The sequence below is a fragment of the Gopherus flavomarginatus genome, chromosome 1 (genome assembly GCF_025201925.1).
Source record: "Gopherus flavomarginatus isolate rGopFla2 chromosome 1, rGopFla2.mat.asm, whole genome shotgun sequence".
NCBI lineage: Eukaryota > Metazoa > Chordata > Testudines > Testudinidae > Gopherus > Gopherus flavomarginatus.
In genome coordinates this window covers 201,322,635-201,350,078 of record NC_066617.1, presented here as the reverse complement: position 1 = coordinate 201,350,078, position 27,444 = coordinate 201,322,635, and the positions used below count along the sequence as shown (strand labels likewise).

General features: G+C 42.8%; 1 protein-coding gene across 2 annotated transcripts in view; it reads right to left on the bottom strand.

Annotated features, from left to right (window-relative positions):
* EVA1C (eva-1 homolog C) overlaps positions 1-27,444 on the bottom strand; it is a 71,679-nt gene that overhangs the window by 4,187 nt on the left and 40,048 nt on the right. For both annotated transcript variants that reach the window (XM_050959720.1, XM_050959710.1), the window contains 3 exons: positions 11,400-11,543; positions 2,537-2,608; positions 558-647 (listed from right to left, as the gene is read on the bottom strand). In XM_050959720.1, the coding sequence (XP_050815677.1) occupies positions 558-647; positions 2,537-2,608; positions 11,400-11,543 (306 nt within the window). The remainder of the gene's footprint in view (positions 1-557; positions 648-2,536; positions 2,609-11,399; positions 11,544-27,444) is intronic.

The window sequence follows — 27,444 nt, the reverse complement described above, 5'->3', positions numbered from 1 at the left end:
TAAATCCTGCTCTGTAGTGTTGTTGGGTTAGAATTCCCACATCGCCAATGGTAGACACAGACTGAACATCCAGCTAGACATCTTAAAGATCTAGCTAGAGGTTGATCTGGGTGGCACTTAATCTGCAAGGAGGCCACGTCCCTTTGGAATTTGCCTTGATGACTGATGGTGGTGGTGGCAATGGGTCAGAATTTCTGTCATGTGCTATCCCAGAGATGGCTGATTTTTAATTGTGCTTCAATGATCCTTATATACACAAACCAAAATTTCAAAAAATGGATTCCTAAAGATAGGCTCCTACATAAGTGCCCAGTTTTCAAAAGTGCTGAGCACCCAGCTGCTCCGATTGAAATCACTCATTTTAAAAATCTTGTCTGCAACCTCTAAAAGAGTTTGGGATCCTTCGGGCTGGAACATATTACATAGATGTCAGTTGCTATGTTATGATTGTCTCATCTTCCTGGTTGTGTGGTAATGCTCTATCAGCACAATTACTAAAAGTAACAGGATTACCAAAGACGATATAAGGAGGAAAAAAAAAACCAACATTTTCCTACCTCTAATGTAAGCAAATGTAGCCAAAGAGTTGCTAATAATAATTCCATCTTTCTTTGGAAGCTTTGATTCCCTGGGGTCAATGTTTATATCTGTAATGTGAAAATACAAGACAAATGCAATTAGATTATGTTATTCTTGATAATGCTACTAAATTCTAATTTTTCTTTCAAGTACACCTCTACCTCGATATAACGCTGTCCTTGGGAGCCAAAAAATCTTACTGCGTTATAGGTGAAACTGCGTTATACTGAACTTGCTTTGATCCACTGGAGCATGCAGCCCCCCACCTCCACCCCGAGCGCTGCTTTACCGCATTTTATCCGAATTCGTATTATATCAGGTCACAATATATCGGGGTAGAGGTGTAATTTTAAATCGAACAGGTCATCTAACTGAACTCCTGGAAAAATTTAGGACTGCCAGTGTTATGGTTTCAGGGACTTTGCAAAACATTAGACCAAACCCATGCTCTACAAACAAAACATAATGGATAGTTAGAAAACTACAAAATTGTTATTAAACAGCAGCTATGATCAATCCCATTTAGTGCCTGAACCAAAGCCCAAAGAGGCCAAGGATTCCCAATGACTTCACTGAGCTTTCAATCAGACCCTAAATAAATCACTTCCCAAAGCAATCTCTGCAGTATCCTAGAAATGGTGGCAATAGAGGATGTGTGCTAGCCACACCATTCACTTTCTCTGCTGTTCACAAAATTACGTTTCAGCCTTACTCATACATGGCTATCCAGTCTGAAACAATCATATACTCACTGTTACTGTTCACATCTCTTGACCACAGTTAAGAAAGATGTACAATAGTTGCGGATGACCATAATGTGCCAGTGTCCCAGCAATGAAAATGTCAAAATGCAATACGTTTAAAGTTCTGTTTAAAGTGACTTCAATGACTTAATTAAAGATCACAGCTCATAGTATGTAGTGTAAGGGGATGGTTAGCAGATAATCTGTTTTTTATTTGCAGTTTCCCCTCCACCTTATTCCAATCTAAATTTAATAAATTAATAGACAAGAATGAAATATGCTAAGACAATAAGATTATACTGTGCATGGCTACTTCCCAGGGAATGAAAGTGGCCAGACTGAGAAGCAGCTGAGGAGACCAGCGATGAAAATTAACAGTTCAAGTGTTGCCACTCTGATTCTTGAGGAAATCTTGTGTTGATCAAGATTGCTTTTTTTCAGAAAATCTTTAGCTCTGCATACAAACAACCACATTGTGTAGCTTGTTTGGTTTGAACATGCAGTTTCAGGCAAATGACTTCACACTTTAAGGCACCCTCTTTAAATATTCAGAAGCGCTGGCAGTGAACTACACTGCACATTGCGCATGTGCGTTCTGGAGTAGACCCAAAATTCCAGGCTGTGCCTCTGTAAAAGGTGGCCAGAATGAGGCAGTGATTGGCACACTAAGGTCCTGGAGAGAATGAGTAGCTCCTCACTTATCAGAGCCACTGAGCATCTACTGAGTCAATAGGTTCTTCCACAGGAACAGGTGTGGGAAGAAAGCTGTAACACCTCAGCTGCAAGCTTACCTGCTTCACCTCTCAAATTTAGGACCAAATCTTGCAATCCTTGCTCGAGCCAACATCTCATATTTTTACAGGCATTTGACCTGCTGGATTTGGCCCACAATAACTTATTTAATATCAGGCCCAGAATCTTGCCTTTGTTCCTGAATGGATTTCTCATTGTGAAATTCCCACATTACAGTATCATCACAATCTAATTGAACACATCTAACAGAACTCATTCTGTTGATGATAAAACACCTTTTTTATTTATTTATTTATTTATTTATTACAACTTTCAGGGGTCAGAGCCAGTTTTAACACACGGTTTTACTACTTCCCCCTCTAATTATTCTAATACAACTATGTCCATCTTTGATCATACATATTTCTATTTTGACTTAAAGACAAATGATGGTAATAAACCATAAAAATTACCATATTTACCATTGTTCTGCTTTAGGGAAGGATTTAGATTAGAAATCATCGGATCAACTGCTGTAAGTATGATTTTGGGAACTAAAAAGAAAAAAGAAAAATTGTATACCGTCAATTTTAAGACTGTTACACTATCTGAGTTGTTATCTTAATCACACTGCAAATAGGGGAAATTCACTATAAACTATGGCCCAGAATAATAATCAAACCCATTATTAGTACATTTTAAATGTGCACAAGCAACACCTTTATGATCATTGTAACACAAAAGACCAGGGCTGTAATTCTCTGCTGGCCTTGTCTACTAAAGAACATTCATACAGAGGCTCCAGTTCTGCAGCTGGATTCGCATAGCCAGATCCTTGTGCCTGCATGCAGCTCAAGTGCAGCCAATGTGGCTGCATGAGGGTGCTACGGTCTGCTCTTCTGGGTTGGACTGAAGGACTAGGTCCAGAGTTTGTGCTCCCAGAGCCACAGGTACCGAAAGAGAGAAATTTCTCTTGTTAACAAAAGATGAATCAAATGGAGAGCAGAAGTTTTCTTTCTTTCAGGGGCAAGATCTTGCTTTTTCTGCTCCTCTTCTTATGTTCCTACTTGTAGTCAAAAGTAATAGATGCTAAAAGAAACAAGTCCTTGTTAAATCCCTTAGTGCCAGGTGAGAGCAAGGATCTGCTAGAGATCTGTCTCACAGGGCATAGTTTCCATAAGACATAACTATCTAATAGCTACATCCAGCTTTCTGGACCAAAAGGAAATACCAATGAACAGGAAATAATGAGGCACACTTTTGATAGACCTTAAATTGTGCCAATCACTGCTTTTGAGGAGAATAGATCAAGTCTGTAACGGTCAGTAAAGAAATGTTTGAAGCCCTGTGTGATGTGCTCTGTAACTTTCATGACTAGAAGTTTTTGTTCTACTTCAAGTGGTGGACCCTATGGGTATGCCATTGTGGCTGTGTGTGCACGCCATACGCCAGAGAACCCACAGTGGAATATAGGGACCACACAACTTGAAGAACTCCAGTTACGGCAAGGTAAGTAACTGGAGAGTGTTCCAGATGGAATGAGCTCTTAGGCCATGTCTACACAACTGTGCTGCTGTAGTGTAGATGCTTCATACAGCGATAGAAGGGGTTTTTCCATCACTGCAGCTAATCCACCTCTCTGAGTTCTGGTAACTATGTCAAAGGAAGAATTCTTTCATTGACTTAGCCATAGTTACATTGGGAGCTATTTCAGCTAAGGTGACCAGAAGTCCCAATTTTACAGGGACAGTCTCAATATTTGGGGCTTTTTCTTGTATAGGCTCCTATTCCCCTTTCCCCCCCGCCCCTGTTCCGATTTTTCACACGTGCTGTCTGGTTACCCTAATTTCAGTTTAACTACAGCCCTCTGGGGTGTGAACTTTTCAACTGAGTGACGCAGCTAGGTTGATTGAAATTTTAAGTGTAGACTAAGCATTGGTCTGAGTAGCCAGAGAACTGTTTCCTTTTAATTAACTTCTTTTTCTTCTGCTGCATTTTAGTGGATTTAATTTGGAAGCTTTCACACTCTTCTTACAGGGATTAAAATGATCTAAAAGGAAGGCACATTGTGTACATGTTAAGAGCACACAATTCCTGTGTCAGATGAATGGGTTCTTCAGTTATCCTGATCTTGGCACCTATTCTCTGTACTATACAAAGACAGACTGATGGAGTTTCACACAGATTTGGAAAATGGAAGACATTTCAGGTATGAAACAAATGTTTGCCAATAAACTGTGTAAAAGAAGATTGACAGGAACAGAGGGAGGTCCAGTCCAAGGGGTTGAAGTACAGTTTTACTCTGAAAAATAACTGTAAAAACAGCACTTCTTACTGCCCAGCCATTCTCCATAGGTGTGGAATCAAAGTCACATCTGTTTCCTTTCCTGGTAAAGTTTTTAAAGTAAGTTTTAGTACTTTTGACTCCTGTAAATACTGCAAAGCCAACATGGATATGGGAGCGTAATTTGGCCTCTATTTTGGCTTGTGCATTATCAGATTTGTTAACTGAGTTCCAGAGGCAGAATTTTTATTATTGATGTGTGAACCAGAAAATGAACAGCTTGTTTTTCAGGTTCCAGGCTGAATTTGAAGGGCTGGCACGTGTAAAAAAAAAATAAAATAAAAAAATAAAATCTGTGCGTTCATTTGAAAGGCTGTGAGTCTGTCATGGAGATCACGGAAGTCACGGATTCAGTGACTTTCCAGGATCTCTGTGACTTCTGGCCATTGCTGGGGCAGTCTTGGGCCGCTGTGCCCCCTCCCCTGGCAGCAGCAGTGGGGGTCTGGGCTACCACCACCAGCCCACCCTGACACCCGTGGGTGCCCTGGACCACGTGCCACTGTGCCCTCCCCCAAGCACCCACAGGGGTCCCAGGCCACGCGCTTCCTCCTGCCAGCACCCGCGGTGCCTAGATCCCCCAGGCCACCCCCAGAGCACTTGTGGCACACCCAGGCCAGCCCCCTGCCATCACCCAAGATTTAGTCAGGGGTCTATAGTACAAGTCTTGGACAGATCACAGGGCATGAATTTTTGTCTACTGCCCATGACCTGTTCATGACTTTTACCAACAATACCCATGACTGAAACATAGCCTTATTCATTTGTAATAGCTGGTCTGGAAATAATGAGAGACACTAAACAAGGAACACCATGCTTCTGTTTTTATCAATTCAGGTTTTCAAAGTATAAGTGCATTTTAAATGAGATCAGGCAAGATATTCTTGGGATAACACTTATGATCAAAGGGGCCAAAGGCCTTGTGGTGTCTATTACCACAAAGGATGCATCTGTAGGGAGCATTTTTCTATGTTTCTTTTAGAGAGACTCTCAGGTGGTGAGAAAGAAGGAAATATGGAACATATTCTAAAGGGAAGACCCAGCACTGCTGAGACAGAAAAAAAATCACATATTGTATTCCATTTTTATTTCAGAGATCAGCTATTAAGATTTTATGACAGCATAAATCATTTATCTTGAAATTTTCAGAAAAGGGGGGGTCTACATTTTCTGTAAAACTTGGGTTTTACAGAAAATGGGTTTTAGGTTTCTCTGGAAAGAACTGAGGTGTAAAAGTAATACAGTGTATACTACTATTTGATCATGCTGAGATGCCTTATCTAACAAAAATCACAAGTGAAGGATCTCTCCATCAGCAATCTTTGGTTTCTCCTAGTTTGGGAACTTTTCTCTTTCTAAAATAAGCAAAGTAATTCACAGCCCGAGTCCCATCTCTCTCTCTGTTGACTCTGAGTAGGGGAAGAAAGATGGATAATATTTTGTCTCATTCCTTTTTGTCAGCATAAGCAGTGTGGCCCTGATTCAGCAAAGTGCATAAGCACTTGCTTAAGTCTGTCTTTATTCAGCACTGCGTTATGGGCATGCTTAACTTTAAGCATGTGCATAAGTGCTTTGCTGTATTGTGATTTAAGTAGGAAAATTGTGAAGGATTTTGGGATCAAAGGTGCTATAAAATGTAAATTAATTATTACTACAACAAGAGTGCATGAAGGAAAAGCCAGTTTCCTCATCTTTCTCTGTTAGTGCAAGCACACCAGTGTCAAAGCCTGTGCTACACCAAAAGTTCTATTCATTGTTGCAGTAATACCAGTAAACCCGGCACTTAAGTTCCAAAAATAAAGACCATCATCAATTTCCCATTGCTTAGCCAAGCATCCAGCAAAGCACTTCTAAAGTTTCTTCTTAACGGTTTCATAAATGTCTCCAGCTCACTTGTCTTAAGAATCAGGTCTCAGTCTTGGCTCCACTGGACTTTGCTAAGAGGCCAGGCTCTAGAGCGAGGATGTCTCAGATCTCCTGTCTCCACAAAACAGTTTCCAAAATGAAACCTCAGCTCTTCTCTAACCAACCTGCTAACTGCTTCAAACCTTCATGAAGCCTCTGCAGAAAACTTCTCTCCTTCACCTTGCCCTTGAGGCAAACACCTCAGTTTCCCACATAACTGAACAACAGTCACTTCTACTGAAAAGCCTCATATCCAACTTTCTTTTCTGACAACGGGGCCCTCATACTACCTCCTTCTTTTGTTCCTATGTCAACTCACCTCTATATTAGTGTATGTCTACAAAGCAGCTGGAAGGGTGCCAGTGTGGGTAGACAGCAGTGTGGCCATGGCAACATGGCTGACAGCTCAGGATAGCCACCTGAGCACAAGCCTGCCCAATTCCTTAGGTACCTGGCTTCTGTTGGCCTAGCTCCATTGCTCGGGGAGGGGGTGTTCCTACAGCAATGGAAATACTACTGTCACTGTAAGCAGCGTCTACACTATCGAGTTATGTCGACATAGCTATGCCACTATAGTCCCTGTAGTGTAGACATGGCCATGGCTCAAATTAGCACACGTGAGTTACTCCACCTGAGATCGCTTATCTTGAGTGAGAGTGACCACAGGCAAAAAAACCAAACAAACACTTGAGCTACACAGAGGGATTGGATTAGCGGAATGATTGGACAAGTAACTGGACCTCAGGCTGTAGCATCCCCCACAGCATTACTGCTCTAGCGCCATTAGCATGAGTTTCAGACACCCCAAGCCCTGGCAGGCACGTTAGAGATTTTTATGTGTGGACAGGAGTTAAGATAGGTGCAAAACTTGAATTATAGATTGCACTAATGATGCAGTTAAGACAAACCCTGTATATGCATATAGGCAATTTCTTGTGTTAAAATCCTTTTTCTCTGATACTTAGGTACAACTGCTAAATAAAAATACTTTTTTAAAGAAGACTGTTGATCGCTATCACTGGTCACAGGTTCCCAATGGGAGGAAACCCTGGTGCTCAGAGCCCAGTCATACCTGTCACATGATAAGAAGTTGGTACAAGCTGAGTAGCGTACCTGGGTCCCAGCCAAAGAGAGGCAGAATCACAAGATTCCACCCTGAGACAGGGAAAGACTTAAAGGACCAAACCCTGAGGTGGGTGCTCTCAGAGAGATCTGAAAGAGGACAGAGGTACAGCTAGCCCTGTAACCGGGACAGATATTGTCTATGTTAAAATCCAGATCTCAGGTGGGGGAAACCACCATCTCATAGAGGAGGAAGAGGTGAGAAGAAATTCCGAGGCAAGATCAGGAACATCTCTCAAAGTACATCCTTAGTGGGCTTACAGTTGAGAACGTAGGCATTCCTCATCACTGATGTGCTATCAGTTCAGTTCAGTTTGGCTGCAAGAGGCAAATTGCTTTAGCAAAGTAAAACTGATTTACTGCCATAATCAGAAATTTCTACAAAGAGGTTTGCTTTAAAAACGTATGACTGTACCTATCCACTGGGAGTCTTTTATCAACAGGAGCTCCCACCCCGTGTGTGGAATTTCAAGAATTCCAAAACTCTTTTTTTCTCATGGCTGCTAGATGATCTATAAAATAATTAGAGCTGCAAATCACTTGCTAATGCATCAGATTGAACAATTTAGTATTGTTTGGCAGAAAAAACCTGCAAAATGTGCCAGTAACACAGAAGAATGTTATCTACTACCTGGTTTATGTGTCTTTGCAAAACCACTACAATGATTAATAGTATGAGTTATCTTACCACATACATACCCCTCAACCCACAAATAAAGAACAAGGTGTCATAATTATTAATAGAGTAATTAAAGGGAATTCCAATAACTCACTTTTATAAAAGGACCAACAATACAGCATTTACTGTCTAAGCATATTGTGTATTAGCTCCATGGCAAGCCTCCAGCAACTTCTTCATAAAAATAAATATCAATCTTAGTAATTCCTCTCACCTAAAGGCTAACATACCCTCTTTTAAGAGGGTAGATTTTTAAAAGTTCTAAAACATACCTTGAGAAATCCCCTATTGTGCCTACAAGGAACCTGCCTTCTAGATAATCCATAGATGATCGTTTTCTCTGATCTTCAGAGATATGACACCGTACAACTAAGATAAGAATCAATCCCAAAATGGCTACTTATTACCAACCATGCAAGTAAACTCCAAGTACTGCTTATTTGGGCCACTCCCATGGAAAGACCTGCCAGAGGTAGATTCAGAAAACTCCACCGTGTTTCCCCATAGAGTTAATTCAGCATATTCCTCACAGGGAGGGGAGGAGACTGTAGCTGCACAGAGAGGAACGGGCATGGTGCACAGCTGTCAAGCCTATGAAGCGCAAGGATCTCTGGTGATATTGCCAAGAGTTAACACCTCCTTTCGACTGGCAGCACAGATTGCTGCTGTTGGCTTCACCATTTATACTAGTGTCTTACCTCAGTGCTCAGGCCAGGGGGTAAGAAAGAGCAGGCCTAGGAGGAGTTATTGATACTATTGCAGTTTCTGTAGTGTAGCAATAGGGGCCTGATCCAAAGCCTTCTGAAGAAGTCATTGGAAAGACTTGGCTCAGACTACATGTAGGCTGCCTACAGGAGCTAGTTACCTCCCTTCTGGCTAGATGCCACCTTTAGCCGGCTGCCAAAAATGCAGAGCCCCAGTTATTTGGTGCTCAGGTGGAATGACATGTGCAGGCTTCAAGGGGGCACAGAGCATGCTCCCTCTCTGGTCTGGGGGCTTTTCTGCCCAGCACCCCGACCAACTGTTGGGAGCCTCTGGTGTTTTGTGAGCAGAACCATTAAAAAAAACCATTATTGGGCAAAAGCAGTTATTGATCAGGACATACAGGAGAATGAAAACACAGACACAGGGATGGAATTTAAAGTGGAAGGATGTTACGTTATTCATTTTTAACTTTAATGGAGGGGGCTAACTCCCTCTGCCCCCAATACCAAAAATGTATTTGGGTTCAATGTGGTGTTAACTGACCTTTATGCCAAATATCTAATGTTCAGGGTTGGACCTCTTTAGCCTCTTCCCTAGGCTTCATGCCCTCCTCCCTATCCTCTGACTCTCTTCCCTGTGAGGGAGAATGAAGGTACACATACAGGCACCTGTCTGTGAAGACTTATGGTCTCCCCATTTTTCACCAGCCTAATAATTTCCCCCAGTTATCTCATGGGTCTCATACTCTTATTCACCTTTGGGAGCTGGCCCCTCGGAGCCTCTCATCCACACTGGACACTGGCCACAAGCTGTGTCAAAATTACAAACTCATTTATAAACTTAAAACTTTTAAATCCTGTCTTTTCTCCCTATTTACCTAAAACCAGGCCTCCAGGATGCTGCTAAGAAGGTGGAAAAACTCACCAGGAACCTTGTCAATCTTGCCCTGAGGGAAAAATTCCTTCCTAATCCCATAACCTGGCAAACAGTTCAACAATTCAAACTATATCTCCACAACAGAACAGGGAGCAGCAACCACAGCAGAACTGCTACTGCATACTGTGAGGGTGAAGGGGAGAAGTAAGAAAGACAATGCCTGTGAGCAGCCCCTGGTCCGAGCAGGGCTGCCCAGAGGGGGGGGCAAGAGGGGCAATTTGCCTCAGGCACCGGGCTCCGCAGGGGCCCCCACGAGTTTTTCGGGGCCCCTGGAGCGGGGTCCTTCACTCGCTCCAGGGGGCCCGGAAAACTCTTGCGGGGCCAGGCCCTGGAGCTTCTTCCACTCCTGGTCTTTGCCGGCGGGGGGGGTCCTTCCGCTCCAGGGCGGAAGGACCCCCCACCAGTGAATTACCGCCGAAGTGCAACCCGGTCTTCGGCAGTAATTCGGCGACGGGGGGGCCCTTCCGTTCCGGGACCCACTGCCGAAGTGCCCCGAAGACCTGCGGCGGGGGCCCTCCACCGCCAAACAGGGCCAGCTCTAGACATTTCGCCGCCCACGGGGCGCCCTGCCACTTGCCGGTCCCGCAGCTCCGGTAGACCTCCCACAGGCGTGCCTGCGGATGCTCCACCAGAGCTGCGGGACCAACGGACCCTCCGCAGGCACGCCTGCGGGAGGTCCACCGGAGCTGCCTGCCGCCGACGGCCCAAGGCCCCGGAATCCCCTGGGCAGCCCTGGGCCCGAGTCCTCACTCCCTGGGGCAAGTGGAGGGTCCACATCTCCCTACAGCAGCCCAGCCCCCCAGGTGGTTCTTACCACAGCTCGGCTCTGGCTTCTGGCCTGGTCAAGGGGTGGGAGCTGAGGGGGAGAGGAGGAACAGGGGGTGGGGTCCAGTGGGAGGTGTAGGGGGGCCCAAAAGTTCTTTATGCCCAGGGCCCCACTAAATCTTAATCCGCCTCTGGCTGTAGGGGTGTAGCTGCACTGGTGCTTCACCGTAGTGCTTTAGTGGAGATGCTACTGCTCCGATAGGAGAGCTTTGTTGATCCACCCCTGAGAGCAACAGTAGCTATGTTGGCAGGAGAAGCTCTCTAGTCAACATAGCACTGTCTACACTGGGGGTTAGATTGGTATAACTGTTGCTCAGGGGGTGGATTTTTCACATGCTTGAGCAACGCAGTTATACCCATATAAGTCTGTAGTGTAGACCTGGCCTGAGATTTTACCCAGAGTAAGGAAATTCTCTGTAGAGGGAAGAACTTAGGTTTGCCCCTGTGGATCATATTTCAGGATCAAGGCCTTTATACAGCGCTTTGATTATGTTGAAGTGCTTTATAGAGGCTAACACAATACAATAATAGATTTTCTTTACTTAGCTCTGCTATAGATGAATTATGTGGAGCACTATTTAATATCTAGAGCATTTGTCAAGCACATATTTTAATTATTGCAATTTATGTTATATAGATCTCTAGCTATGTGATTGTACCTACATCTCAGGTATTTTGTCATGTAAATGTAATAGGTTACAGATGCTAACAGGAAGGCCACATTTAAGAATCCAGCTCTGGGCGTGTGTGTTATACATGTATACACAACTTTGCATTATTATGCTCTGCAAGTAGAATGAGATCTTAAAAATTATCACATATTTGCTCTTACCACATGCATAGCTGACATTAAGATATTTTTTCACACCAGGCAGGCACGGACTTCCAAAATGGTTGTTGTTGACAATAATTTTACACCTCTGTTTCCCATAACACTTCTTTGATAATACTTCTAAAGCTGTATAGGACAAACAGTCTGAAAGAAAAAAATCTGTAATGATTATATACATATACTTATGTTATCAAAGACAATATCTACTACATGTGTACTTATGAACCTGAACCTGTCATCCATAGTCAGTCAAAACTCCCATTGATTTCCTGAGTAGGACTGCAGAATTAGGTCTTAGGTTTGTTCATTGACTATAAACCTACCTTGCTAACTTTTACATTTGCCTTGCATTTGTTAGAAGATGGAATTTGTATACATCTGTTGCAGGTCAACATTCATGGCTTTCCATGAATGATGGATGCTTTCTTTTTGAAGTCACCAGCTGGAGACTTTTAAGACCTAAGAAATATATTTCACTCCTTTTGATCACAAATATCAGACAAATAAGGCAGCTCATTATCTTCTTCCTCTTCATTTCCATCTGGGTTGGCTAGTGCTACTTCAGAAGAAACATGTTAATGATCACAATGGGTTTAAATAGGATTCACAATAGATTTAACACAAGGCAAAAATCAGTCACCTTTGAAAAGAAAACAGAGATTTCATATTGAGGTTATTGACAAAAATAAAAATTCTAAATGTGAAGTCCAGAGATAGAACAAATGTGTAAATTTATAGATTTAATACTTTTAAATGCAGACTAGACTTGAGCAAAAATGAGTTACTTGTAAACTTGAGTAGCCAGTCTGAGGATACTGCATTATTTGTTTGGTTTTGGCAAATGGCTTAGTGACTGGTAATCTTGAGATACTTATTCCCTGGAAAGCAATTCTTAGCTATAAGAAAAAGCTGGTGACTCTTAACTCCAGCACTGTATTTTTGATGCGAGTCAGAAAACTATAAGAAACAAAATACTTTAGTTTTCAAAATCTTCTGACCACATTACATATGATATCTGTCATAGTGGAATTTTATAAACTTAAAGCTGACAAAGAGAAGGAAGAGTTTTGATTCAATGACTCAGCTGTTTTAGTCTCCCTTTGATGAACTTGAACTTTGGAAGACTTAGCCCTGGTCTACAGCACGAGTTTAGGTCGAATTTAGCAGCGTTAGATCAATTTAACCCTGCACCCATCCACTGACAAAGCCATTTTTGTCAACTTAAAGGGCTCTTAAAAATCAATTTTTGTACTTCTCCCTGATGAGGGGATTAGCACTTAAATCGACATTGCCGGGTCAAATTTGGCACAGTGTGGATGCAATTTGACAGTATTGGCCTCTGGGAGCTATTCAAGAGTGCTCCATTGTGACCGCTCTGGACAGTACTTTCAACTCAGATGCACTAGTCAGGTACACAATAAAAGCCCCAGGAACTTTTGAATTTCATTTCCTGTTTGACCAGCATGGCGAGCTCATCAGCACAGGTGACCATGCAGTCCCAGAATCGCAAAAGACCAAATGGGAGGTACTGGATCTGATCGCTGTTTGGGGAGACGAATATGTGCTATCAGAACTCCGTTCCAATAGATGAAATGCCAAAATATTTGAAAAAATCTCCAATGGCATGATGGATAGAGGCTACAACAGGGACCTACAGCAGTGCCCTCTGAAAATTAAGGAACTCAGGCAAGCCTACCAAAAAACCAAAGAGGCAAACAGCCACTCCAGGTCAGAGCCCCAGACATGCCACTTCTGTGATGAGCTGCATGCAATTCTATGGGGGGGCCCTACTACTACTCCACCCCTGTCCATGGACACCTGCAAGGGGGGAGTCTCATGCAACAGGAATGAGGATTTGGGGGATGAGGAAGATGAGGTGGAGGAGGATGAGGATACCACACAGCACGCAAGTGCAGAAACCATTTTCCCTGACAGCCAGGAACTGTTTATCACCCTGGAGCCAATACCTTCCCAACCCTCCCAAGCTGGCTCACGGACCATGAAGCCAGAGAAGGCACCTCTGGTGAGTGTACCTTTGTAAATATAATGCATGGTTTAAAAGCAAGCATGTTTAATGATTAATTTGCCCTGAAGACTTGGGATGCATTCTCGGCCAGTACAGCTCCTTCTTTTAAATGACCAATCCAACAGGTGCTTGGTATGGGAAAGGAGGGTGCTGCTGTTTGAAACCATTCCCACCTGTTATGAAGGTTGAAGAAACCGAAAGACTGTGGCATATCATGGCTGTCTGCAAGCCGAATTCTGTTGCCCAACCCTGCGTGTGTGATCTCTCACTCCAAACCGGCAGGCCCTCAATATAAGAGGCAAAATGCGACCTTGTACCGAAAGCACATGTGCTATGTAATGTTAACAGCTTGGTTCACCATGAAAGAGCCTACCCATTGTTCTCTAAAATGTCTTTTTTTAAATACTACTCTCCCTTTTTTAACTTCCACAGCTGCAAATGTTTCAATGCTCCCCCATCATCTCTGTCCCAGAGGCTAGTGCAGGTTAGAAGGCGAAAAAATTGCACTCGCAATGAAATGTTCTCTAAGCTCATACAGTCCTCTTGCACTGAAACAGCTCAGCAGAATGCATGGAGGCAAACAATGTCAGAGTCCAGGAAAGCAGAAAATGAACGCGAGGACAAGAGGGACGAACAAGATAAGAAATGGCGGGAGCAAGATGAGAGACGGCGGCAGTGTGATGAGAGGAGGCAGGATGCAGTGCTGAGGCTACTGGGGATCTATCTGATATGCTCTGGCATCTGGTGGAGCTGCAGAAAATGCAGCAGGAGCACAGACTGCCCCTGCTGCCCCTGTGTAACCTCCCACCCTCCCCTCCCCAAGTTCCATAGCCTCCTCACCCAGACACCCAAGAACACTGGGGGGCTCCCAGCCACTCCACCCACAGGACTGCCCAAGCAACAGAAGGCTGGCTTTCAATAAGTTTTGAAGTGCAGTGTGGCCTTGTCCTCCCTTCTTCCCCTCATCCACCACCCCAGCCGGTACTTCCCTTCTCCCTCACATCTCCCAGGCAACATTGGCAGTTATCCCCCTATTTGAGTGACGAATTAATAAAGAATGCATGATTTTTAAACAATAATGACTTTATTGCCTCTGAAAGCGGTGACTGAAGGGGGGAGGGCAGTTGGCTTACAGGGAAGTAGAGTGAACCAAGGGAGTGGGTTTTCATCAAGGAGAAGCAAATTGAACTGTTACACCGTAGCCTGGCCAGTCATGAAACTGGTTTTCAAAGCTTCTCTGATGCACCGCGCACCCTGCTGTGCTCTTCTAATCGCCCTGGTGTCTGGCTGCACGTAATCAATGGTCAGGCGATTTGCCTCAACCTCCCATCCCTTCATAAATGTCTCTCCCTTACTCTCACAGAGATGGTGGAGCACACAGCAAGCAGCAATAACAATTGGGATATTGGTTTCACTGAGGTCTAACCGAGTCAGTAAACTGTGCCAGCGGGCTTTTAAACATCCAAATGCACGTTCTACCACCATTCTGCACTTGCTCAGTCTATAGTTGAACAGCTCCTAACTACTGTCCAGGGTGCCTGTGTATGACTTCATGAGAAATGGCATTAAGGGGTAGACTGTGTCCCAAGGATAACTATAGACATTTCAACATCCCCAACAGTTATTTTCTGGTCTGGGAAGTAAGTCCCTTCCTGCAGCTGTTCAAACAGACAAGAGTTCCTGAAGATGCGAGTGTCATGTACCTTTCCCAGCCATCCCACATCGATGTCGGTGAAACGTCCCTTGTGATCCACCAGTGCTTGCAGCACCATTGAAAAGTACTCCTTGAAGTTTATGTACTGGTTGCCAAGGTGGTCCGGTCCCAAGACAGGGATATGGGTTCCGTCTGTCACCCCACCACAGTTAGGGAATCCCATTACAGCAAAGCCATCCACTATGAGCTGCACATTTCCCAGAGTCACTACCCTTTATAGCAGCAGCTCAGTGATTGCGTTGGCTACTTGGATCACAGCAGCCCCCACAGTAGATTTACCCACTCCAAATTGATGCCTGACTGACCGGTAGTTTTCTGACGTTGCAAGCTTCCAGAGGGCTATCGCCATTCACTTCTCAACTGTGAGGGCTGCTCTCATCTTGGTATTCTTGCACTTCAGGACAGGGGAAAGCAAATCACAACGTTCCATGAAAGAGCCATTATGCATGCAAAAGTTTTGCAGCCACTGAGAATCATCCCAGACCGGCAACACCATACGGTCCCACCAGTCTGTGCTTGTTTCTCGGGCCCAGAATTGGCATTCCACGGCATGAACCTGCCCCATTACCACCATGATGTCCAAACTGCCAGAGCCCATGCTTTGAGAGAAGTCTGTGTCCATGTCCTCATCACTATCGTGATCACACTGTCGTCGCCTCCTCACCTGCTTTTGCAGGTTCTGGTTCTGCACATACTGCAGTATAATGCGTGAGGTGTTTACAATGCTCACAACAGCAGTGGTGAGCTGAGCAGGCTCCATACTTGCTGTGGTATGGCGTCTGAAGGAAAGCAGAGTTGCAGCGGAAGTGGTGGAAGACAACGGATGCCACGAGAATAGATATTTATACCGAACGATGAGAGGTCCCGCAAGGTGGCTTCATGGCACCAGGAGAGCAGAAGAGCAGAGTTGCAGAGGAAGCAGTGGAGGACAACGGTTAGCACTGCGCACATTTCCCAAGGAAGAACACATGTTCCTGGGAGCCCATGACAGACAACATGGAGAAATTCACTATCGATACACGAGCAGGAGAGCAGAGTTGCAGCAGAAGCAGTGGATGATGACGGGATGTCATGAGAATAGATATTTATAAAGAACGATGGGAAGACCTGCGAGGTGGATTCATGGCACCAGGAGAGCAGGAGAGCAGAGTTGCAGCAGAAGTGGTGGTTGGATGACGACGGTTAGCAGTCCTACTGCACCGTCTGCTGAAAGCAGTATGGCGTCTGCACGGAAAAAAGGCACGAAACGATTGTCTGCCTTTGCTTTCACGGAGGGAGGGGCAACTGATGACATGTACCCAAAACCACCTGCGACAATGTTTTTGCCTGATCAGGCATTGGGAGCTCAACCCAGAATTCCAATGGGCAGCGGAGACTGCGGGAACTGTGGGATAGCTACCCACAGTGAAACACTTCGAAAGTCGCTGCTAGCCTCAGTACTATGGACGTATTCCGCTGACTTTATGCACTTAGTGGGGACACACACAATCGACTGTATAAAATCGCTTCCTAAAAAATCGACTTCCATAAATTCGATCTAATTTCATAATGCCGACATACCCTTTGAGTAGATTAGGTGGACATTTTTAGGATTCTTTGGCAGCGAAATAGTTTATCTTGGCAAGTAAGAAAGAATCTAAAGAACATTCTGTAGAGGAGTTATCAGATGATCCATACAGGAACTGATCATGATAATAATATTGTCCTTGAAAGTTTAATTATATTTTCTACTACCTTTCTTGCTCTGCTGTTAATCTTATTTATATGAATCGTGTCTTATATAAGGCTCAAGCTGTTGGCCTGATTATTTCATTCAAGTACAATGATATAATGAGGACATGTTTTATTTCAGTTTTTTTAGGTGTTGGTTCATGTTGCTGTTCAAGTTAATAGCTCCTTTTAGTCCATATTCATGTTGACTTTGGGTTAGGCTCCTCTACCTGAGCCATTCTTGGCACATCACATAGATTGATAGGCTCTTGGCATCTAAATGTTTTGGAGGAAATTCCAGAATCTGCCTGGTTTCATGTTGGGTGGATCCATTCCAACCTTTCATGCTAATTATTTGTCCTTTTTTTCTTTTACAGGAAGGTGTAGTTTTTCTACGCCTTACATGCACAGTGTTATGACTAAAGAAAACTATTTAATTGCTCCCTATAGGCTCTCCAATGTTTAACAGCTAAACAATTCAGTTCAAAATGTTCTACATCTTCATGTATACTTTTTGTGTGGGCTTGTAATCTTTCCAATAACTCCCCACAGTTAGGGTGCTGGCAAACATGTGGTTCAGTTGGCAGGAAGTCTGTATACTTAATATTAAAGAGTACATTTTCAAGAATAGGCTCAAAATGTGCTCCTGCAATTTTGCTTATGCAAACCTCCTCAAGCAGAAATTACACAGAAAAACAAAGAGATGCCTAACCAGGTGAACTGAATATGCAGTTGCTGTTCTCACATTCAAATTCAGGTTTTTGAATACATGGAATAGCAGGTGCAAATTATAGGACTGGAATGAGGTATCTTTGAAAATCTGGCCCAAGTGAGTGAGTCCACCCTCTTCCTCACTGAAGCACCAACTTGTAGGAGTTGGTGCCTAGTTATTCGTCTTCTGCCATGTTATCACACTGTATTTTGCTTGTCTCACCTACTTCCTCTCTCTCTCCCTCCACTGTTCATTCTGAGCCTTTTTCTCTCTGTGTTCTTTCCCCCCCTCTATATTTCTAGTAGTTTTGTCTTCTACTCTTCATTTTTGTTTTTGTCTTTTACCTCATTTTTTCATGCTAGCCCTTTCATTCCACTCTGTCCTCCTCTTGTCTCCAAGTTCCCCGACTTCAGTCTGCCATTTTTCCTCTCCCTCTCTGCTGCCACTGCTATATGTTCTCTCTCAGGCCTTATTTCACTGCTAATAAAGGTATACTTTTTACCTCAGGGTAGCTAACTTGTAGGCACTATCCTAAAGTAAAAGCACAGAGACCAGAAACTTTAGCTTTACTGTGAGGTAAACTTGATGAAGTCAATTCTATATCCCTAATTCTATATCCCTCAACTAGTTTACCTCATGGTCTTCACTGTGCATTTACTACAGGATAACTCATATCAGCATTTCTCAAATGAGGCCACTGTAGCTGCAGATTTTTTTGCTGCTACAACAGCCTCCAAAGCCTGGGTGGAGATTGGAGGGGCGGGACAAAACAACAGCCTCTCCCTGCAGCACCCCGCTGTTACCAAGGGCAGCGAGATTTGTTGCTTTGGTGTTTGTGCTGGCATCACCAGCAGGGATTGGTGCCCTGCACCACGCAGCCTCCCTGGGAGCTCCAGGTAGCATGTCTGCATACACGTGGGGCTGGTGTGTACAGCGCAGGAGGTGGCTATGGTGTTTGGTTGCTGGGACACTCCCTTGGCAGCTCACCCACTCCCACCTGGCCAGGGCATTGGGAGTCTGGGATTCCACAGGCAGCCAGTGAGTTCCAGACCCACCTTCCCTGGGGCAGGCTCTTGCTGAAGGGATAAGGGAGGCAGGGACAGAGAGACGAGTTTGTCAGAGCAGCCACCAGCAAGAATTGGTGGCCACACTCTGAGGCCACCACAAAATTTGTTGTGGGAACCCTTGGATCATATGCATTTGTGACTCTAGATACCCCTTGTTTTCATACCCTCCACACTACTGCAATAATATTTGTGCAAAATATGCCTTGTAAGGTGCAATAGGAAACCTAATAACATGCTGGTTATTAATATAATTTTACAATGCATATGTTAACATTATATGTAAAGTTAAGAATTCTGTCTGCATGACGTTACTAGAACATGTTTAAGACCAGACAGCCTAGCCTAGGTAAAAGGTGATAAACTGCTCTGTCCTAGACCAGTGTTTCTCAAACTGGGGTCGCCGCTTGTGTAGGGAAAGCCCCTGGTGGGCTGGGCTGGTTTGTGTACTTGCCCTGTCCGCAGGTCCATCTGATTGCGGCTCCCATTTGCCGCAGTTCACCACTGCAGGCCAATGAGAGCTGCTGGAAGTGATGGCCAGTAAGTCCCACAAGGCACCCAGGGTTACAAGACAAATGGTGACCGAACCCCTCATTGGCCTGTGTGAACCCCCAAATGTCACAGTGTTAGCTATCCTGAGGTAAAAAACACCTTTTTAAGGAGTGAAAACAAGTCCTCTCTTTCCCTGAATCACTAGTGCTACAGGGCTCTTTGCAGTATGTCTCTTGTCACAAACACTACAGGGATCACCCTCATCTAGCACCACTCAAGGGAGGGGAAGAACAAGCATAGCTTAAAGGAGGTTTGGAATATGAGAAGTATTCCTAGGGGAGATGGATTCGTGGGCAAAGTGCAGGTGAGTCAGTCAAAGATACTTAATAAATGCAATTTATCATATTACCACATCTGTGATGGGTAGGTGTGCGTATAAATAAATATGTCCACTTGTCATTTAAAGGGAACATTTAATAAAGTAAAATACAGTCTAAAATATTTCTGCCTCATCTGACCTGTATATTATATTATACTTGAAAAATTCATTTCTATGTCCATGTTATTTAATAAGAAAAATAAATCAACTTTCCTTCAATAATGGAAAGCAGAGAATAACGCACTCTTCAAATGAGAGAGATTAATACAAGATTGTGAAACCTTATGATATTTCTGGCAACAATGGTTTAAACACAGTAAGTAGACTGTATTCTGCAAACAGGATCTGTTTTCCAGCTAAATAGCATTACTTTAAAAAGAGTTTTTCTTTGAGGACCTAGTTCAGCAAGGAATTTAAACAAGTGCTTAACTTTAAGCATACGAGTGAATAGTCCCAGGAACTCAACAGGACTAAAGTGTGTACATAAAACTAAACATATGTGTAAGAGCTTTCCTGAACAGAGTTGAATTTAAGCATACACTAAGGTTTGAAGGTAAGCACATACTATTTTTTTTCTGGAATGTCTTAATGCTTAAATTAGATATATGCTTGCATAGCTTGCTGAACCGGTACTTAAATGCTTGAAATGAATTGCTTGTGAAAGGTGGCTGATCGATGAAGCTGGAGGCTGCAGTCTTCTATCCACAGAACGCAGACAATATAAAAAGTAGCAGTATAATCATCCCCACACTGCTAGTTTACCTCATTCTTCTCTGAAGGGTCCCTCTCAAGAGAGAGAAGACAGTTAATTCTCCAGGCCTCTCTGCTGAGATTGCCAACTAAGTGCCAATAGTGTTGGGTGGTGCGTTTTGTGAAGCGGACACTTAGTTGAGTGGAACTGAGGAATATGGTGCCTCAAAAAGGGAGGAAAATATCAGCTCTGACCTCAGTTATTTAACGAATTAGAGAGTCTTGTATTCGGAGGAAGGGCTCTTTCAGCTCGTAATTAGCTTCAGTCAGAAATGTTTTGGCTTGCAAATTACATCTAGCTGCCGTAGCCATAAATTATTCAGGATTTAATTAGTGGCAATTCTTCTTCTGATTTCTTAAAGCTTCTCACATTTCAGCCTGTAGTCTCTTTTGCCTTGCACACAAAAACGCAATTCAATGGAATGGACAGAGCTGGCTGTAGCAGCAATTCTAGCCAAGCCTGTGAAACAATGTTCTGTCACTCCTTACTAATTGCTGTCCAGTACTATCCCACTGCCTTGCACAGAGCTGGCCTAACAATTATGGGGAGGGTTAATGAGATGATTTTTTGGGATGCACCTCAAACATACACCCATTTTACTTAGATTGTAAGCTTTTTGCAGGCAGGGACTGTCTTTTTTGGTCTGTGTTTGTACAGCCCCTAGCACAATAGGTTCCTGGTTCATGATAGGGAGTGCTAAGTGCTATGATAATACAAATAATAATAATTAATACATGTGTGTATGGGAAGAGAAGGTCCTTGCCAACTTCCTACTGCAGAAATAGAGCCCAGCTGCTTGTTCCTTTCATCCCTGATCATTGGTTTTCATGACTTTATGTTTTCAAGGCTGTCTCCTCAATAAAAAAAGCTAGTCAGGACTTGCATTGTAAATAGTGTGAAATCTCTGCTTTCAGTTTATCAAATCAGGATGGCTCATGCTTTGCAGAGCCCAAAGGTCACTCTGGGGATAGGAATTGACTGAGGGAAACAATGCAATTCAGGATCACATTAATGCTGGAAATTCAAAAAGAAGGACACTTACATGGTAATTTATGCAGGAGCATATTACATGAGGCCTAGCTTGTGCATCAGAAGACACTCAGTTAGGTTGCTAACTGTAGCAAATACATGGAATACAATGTGTTCATGAAACCAGGGGTGGCTCTAGGCATTTTGCCGCCCCAAACACGGCGGCTTGCCTGTGGAGGGTCCGCTGCTCCCGCGGCTTCGGTGGACCTCCCGCAGGAAGCCGCGGGAGCAGTGGACCCTCCACAGGCACGCTGCTGAAGGCAGCCTGCCTGCCGCCCTCGCGGTGACCATCAGAGCACCCCCCATGCCTTGCTTGCTGGGGCCTGGAGCCACCGCTGCATGAAACATATTCCTGATACCTTTCAGCTTCAGATCCAAGAATGTGAGTAAACAAAGCACTAAATCAGGTTAAAATACCACTTATGACTCAAACCATTCCTTGGATGTAAGTACAATACTGAAAGACTGATCTCTCTCTTTGCAGAGAAACAGTTTATGTGCTTGTGCAGACAGCATCAGTTTCCAACATTTTGGTCCTATGTTTAAGTGGACCCGAGTTCAGAATCCAGCCATTACGGATTTAGCAAAATTTTTATCTATCTGACACACAGAAGTTTACCAGCACAAGTGTGCAGGACAGACACGTGGAGTTCCTCATTCTTTATAGGGTGATAACAGAGTACTGATAAACTAGAATTTGTTTGCTGCAAACTTCTTAAATGCTTATCACTAAAATTTTCAGAATTCAGCTCCATATGTACATAGATTGGTTAAAGGGATTTCTTAATTTATTTTAAACTACAGTACCCAGAATACATTTTCAAGTAGTTCTGAAATCTAAGCTTCCATTAAAAAAAACCCAAACCAACCTACATTAAGTTGTTAATCTTTATGGTTGCAAGGATATGGACATTACCTGATACATCTATGTCTGCCTGAGTCTGTAGACAACTTGAAACAATCGCTCTGAGGGATGCAATCTGCCCATTCAACTCAACAGGATGTCAACTCTGAAGCCTAATGAGACATTTTAAATATTATAATTGTTAACTGTTTTACTGCTAATTATTTCAGCAGAAACTTCTCCACAGTGGTTGAATGTACCAGCAGGCATTTGGGCAAGTTGCAGTGGGACAGGCTATGACTGCTGGGGTGGGAAGGGACACAAATTCAATACATTCCCCTTCGCTGCAACTTCCAAAAGTAAAGTCAACTCCAGTACTCAAAAGAGGAAGGGAAAGAGAAGATCTATCTCCTTCCCATATCAAAAGTCTCTCCTGCCTTTTGGTGGCAAATTCACATCTAATGTACTACATGAGCCACACAAAACAGCATAGGCAATAGGAAGCTGTTTTCATATTTCTGATCTCATATATCTTGGAGAGTGCTGCAATTCAAATGCAAAATCCAGCACTCTTGAGACATGGTGCAGATTTGTGCTAGTCCCAAAGCCTAACCTTCATTGGCTGCCTACAGCAAAATCAGCATCAAGATTGATTCCACCTGCTGGAGACAGCAAACAACGGTGCTGATGCAGCAAGCAAGTTCTTTTCCTATCTCTATCTGCTGCTTCTTGGAGGAGGCATAAACCAAGACACCTAGGCTAGTACAGGAGGCTACTGAAGGAAATCACTCCTTTAAATTTGTAGTCACTGGAGGAAGTTGTTGTAACCTCACAAAATCTCAAGCTGATTTCCTCCTAGTGAAAGCCTTGATATATTAATGAAACACATTACTGCACAGCTAGCATTCATATACGGTAGTTAAGTTTGTAACCTGGGTTTACAGCAAGAGCAGTTAACCAGGTGCTCTCACCTCAAAAAGTGCAAATCCTGACTTTATAATTAAATTCAGAGGGAGAACAGATCAAAGACGAACTGTCTGGAAAATAAACAGGAAAGAGTGTGGATTGGATTTCCTTCTCTCAGTAGTTCTGCTTGGATTGCAATGACAGTATTTTTTGAAGGGAAACATATTGAAATACATGTATAGCCAACTGAAAACAAGAAACAATATCTCTTTTAGAACTAGAGATGTGCAAACTGATTCACATAAAAGGAAAACTGGCCCCCAATTTTTGCCTCTCTCTCAAACTGATTTTGAGGTTCAAAAAGTTTGGTTAATAATTCCTCATCTCTTTCCCTCTCCAACTCCCAGCACTGAGAGGGTGGAAGAGGATTCAAAAACAGCTACTGCGCTCTTCCTGCCTTTAAATAACACCACTAATCTCCCTCCAGTACTGTGGATCTCTCTCTCCTCACAACTTTCTTAATCTCTTTCCCTTTTTACAGCTTTCCCATGAAACAATCTGACTGTGGGCATGCAGCAGTTCGTGGCAGTCTCTATACTAAGCCCTGAGCATTAAGTATTTTTCCCAGTTTGTTCATGGTGAGAAGTGTTCCAAGTCTATGTGTATGCAAATAATTAGTTAATATATAAATTAGTAGTAGATGGCACTCAGAAATAGGTAGCATGGTCCCTGGGTTTTGTAGGAGCAATAAGACTTGTGTACTATAAATTGCTTCCTTTTACATAGCTCTGTACATCAGCTCTTGACAAGAAGCGCTTTTGAATTTGCAGCAAAATGGTTGAGGATTTCCTTTAATACATTGAATGATCCCTGAATTGCTGGTATTTAAATGCCTAGCAATTTCCTAGATTCTGGTTGCATTAAACTGTTCATGATTTCTGGAAATTAAAAGTGTATAGTTAATAATGGGTATAATTACAACAATGTATGTGTATTCCTTGAGCTGCCTGCAGTGATTTGTACTTTTACTTCTTTAGGGTGTGTTCTCCTCTCACTGCACAGAGGGCTACATGTGGAAATCCCTCACACCAAGAGGACAACATACCCCTTACTATGTAAGCCACAAGCTTTTTGACGATTATTAATGAATAAATGATTTAGGGACAAGTTCTTCCCTTAGCAACATTCACACAACTCCCACTTACCTCAGTGGGAACTGAGCACACATATCCAAGGTCATAATTAGGTTGTTGGTGCTTCAGGAAATATATGTGTATGATCAATAAGGGAGAATAGATGTAATCTGTGTAGAAGTACATATTAGTATCTTACCTTGAACATTTCAGCTAGGGGCTATCTATTATGCACCAACCCTTCTTTCAAGTACTTTCATGTGTTAATAAGAGTAATTTATGAATTTAGGAGTGTTTGTTGACCTGAAGCTTCCTTGCACTCTCTATGGTAACCTATGTTTTGGCACAATGCTTTATTTTCCTTTGGCTAATAAATTTTCTCTATTACATCTTGTTCCCATTCACATGTTACTAGGAATTTTAAAAAAAGAAAGAACAGAACATGTTAGAAAAGACAATGCTGTATACAGAAAGAAACTGCTACAAATGTCTAGATTGTCTGAGCCCGATTAGAGTATCTTAAAAATATCTGGCACCATGAATTTTTAAGCAAAATTGTGCCTCACTAAATTGAGCTCAACAAGTTCTCATTTCTATTATGATACTTTTGATAATCTTAGCGCAAAAAGGAAGTCACTTTCAATATATATTTGCCATACAATGTAGAAACATGTTAAAGACAATTAAAACACATTTGCACAGACATTTCTTTTCTGTCTGGATAATGATGTCATCTGTTACCTCCTCACAGTCACAGATGGATTGTCTTGTCAGAACACCCCTATAATATAGGGAAGTATTAGCTTAATTTTACAGGTGGGGAACTGAGGAACAGGTTAGATTAAGTGATTTGCCCATGGTCACACACAATACCTGAGACAGGGACTGAACACACATCTCTCATTTCCCTGTGTCTTACCCCACTAGACCATCCTTCCTCCCCATTGTTATGGGCATCATATATAGCGTCTACTTCTATGTTCCTTGCACCTAGGGTGACCAGACAGCAAATGTGAAAAATCGAGACGGGGGTGGGGTGTAATAGGAGCCTATATAAGAAAAAGATCCAAAAATTGGGACTGTCCCTATAAAATCGGGACATCTGCTCACCCTACTTGTATCCCCAAAGCTCCTGTTGAAATCAGTGGAAATGTTGGGGTGGCAAGGAATGCAGGATTGGGCCCACAAGTTCTAAGTAATTGTCGTCTTATATATCTTTTGACTTGTCATTTTTTCTAAAAAAATAAAAATAAAAAAAAATAAAGGCCTGATATTGCTCCACCCACGATCCAGGGCAGGACTCTTATTTCAATGGGAGCAGGTCATTCATGCACTCTTACTCCCCACCCCTTCACAAAATAGGATTTAACTTTCTTCTGTCAATTCACATGCTTTGATATGTATGCAGATACAAGAGAGAGAATCACGTCTTCATCTGAAGATATAGACATTCACACACACTTCTAAATCAAAATATCTGTCTAGGTTTTATACCATGCATCCACCATGCTCCTTGGGTATCTAAGTTAAATACTGCCGTCAATATAGAGTTTGAATAGTCCTGCTAGAAATGAAAATCTTTTTTTTTTTCTGATACAACATTCAAATATTACTGGAGTTTGTGCCCTTTCCTCCAGTGACTAATTTGTGTGGCACCTCGAGGCTTGGCAGTTTGTAGCCCTGGCACTTCTGGGCTTGCTGCATCAGTTATGAATATAAAAAAAATTGCTTGAGCCCAGGCACCTCTTTCATTACAAATTAAGCACTGCTTTCCTCCCTCATATCTGAACCGACTCTACTCCTGGAACACATGAAGGGTAGGATTTTCAAAAGCACTCAGTGCTAACTTAACTCTGCTCCTCTTGAAATCACTGGGACCATGACCTTCAAGGACCACTGGTCTGACCTATGGCAATCCTACGTTCCCTTGTTAAAGGCACAAGAAGCTAAACTGGACTGGTAAGCACGACTTGGAGCATTCCCATCAACTCAGCTGGGGCCAAATCCTCAGAGGTCCTGACCACCTGCCACTCCTGCTCAAGTAGTGCCTTTGGAGCTGGCTCTCAGGGCAGCTCATTCCAAGAAGCAGACGTGACAGTGCAGAATCAATAAAGGGGCTCAGCAACTCAAAGAATCAGGGCAATAACATCTCAAACTTTGGAACAAGAACAGCTTTAGATCTCATGTTCATCCTTCCAGGCTGGGGAAACTAAACAATAACAGAACATTCAGCATGGCCTAGAGGATTCTTAGCTTGTATTTATGTATGAGATAATACATTTTTTGCATCTGTTTTTAATTCTTAAAGTGTTATGTACTTTATCTGGGCCCCATTTGAATCAAGCCTCTGAAAATCAATCAATCGGCTTTACAACTTTAGGGAGAATTTAGAATAGTTCTATAATAGTGTCCGTTCTAAGCTGCTTCTTGTAATGAGTTACTTATCAACTCTATTCAATGGGATACAAGGTCACCAAAACCTAGAAAAGATTCTAATTAATTCAGTACCCAACACCACCGGCAATTTGACCCAGTACTGAATGACTGAACGGTGGTGAAATCCTGGCTCCATTGGAATCAACTGAAGTTTTGCCATTGACTTTGGGGGAGGGGCAGCATTTCACCTCAGCTAATTTCTTCCCTGATGTAAACTAAAACATTCTCATGTCTGCACTGTGAGGCAAAGAAAGTGATTGTAGGATTCAAAGGTCTTAGGGCTGATCTGCACACAAAGTCGCACAGAGATAACAGGTGTGAATTAAAACTAATTTAATTATTGTGATGCAAGTCAATCTGCAGGCACTCTTATTTTCTAACAAAAACAGCAAAAATTAATTGAGCCAAAATCATTTTGTTATTGACTTTAGCTAAATTGACTGTAGCCTTTTTTGTTCTGCCATTAGTGTAGTTACACACAGCTGTGCACTGACAGAACAAAATCAGTTTTAGGAAATCAATTTCATTACATTGGTGCAAGTTTGCATGTAGACCAGGGGTTCCCAGACTTTTTGCTGGCATGACACTATTTTATTTCCTCCCAGAATCCCAGACAGCACAGACGATGCCATTTTGAAGAGCAAAATGGCATCCTTCACACAGTATGACCTTGCATGCACTGCCGATTTGTAGTACCACCAGAGGATCTGAACCATTTGCATAAAAATAATCATAAGCTTTTATCTGCTTTTTTGGTACTGATCTTTTTACTGAGTTTTTGTATATAATTTTCAGCTAATACACTTTTTAATAGTATATATAAAACTAAATAGAAATATTGGCTTGCAG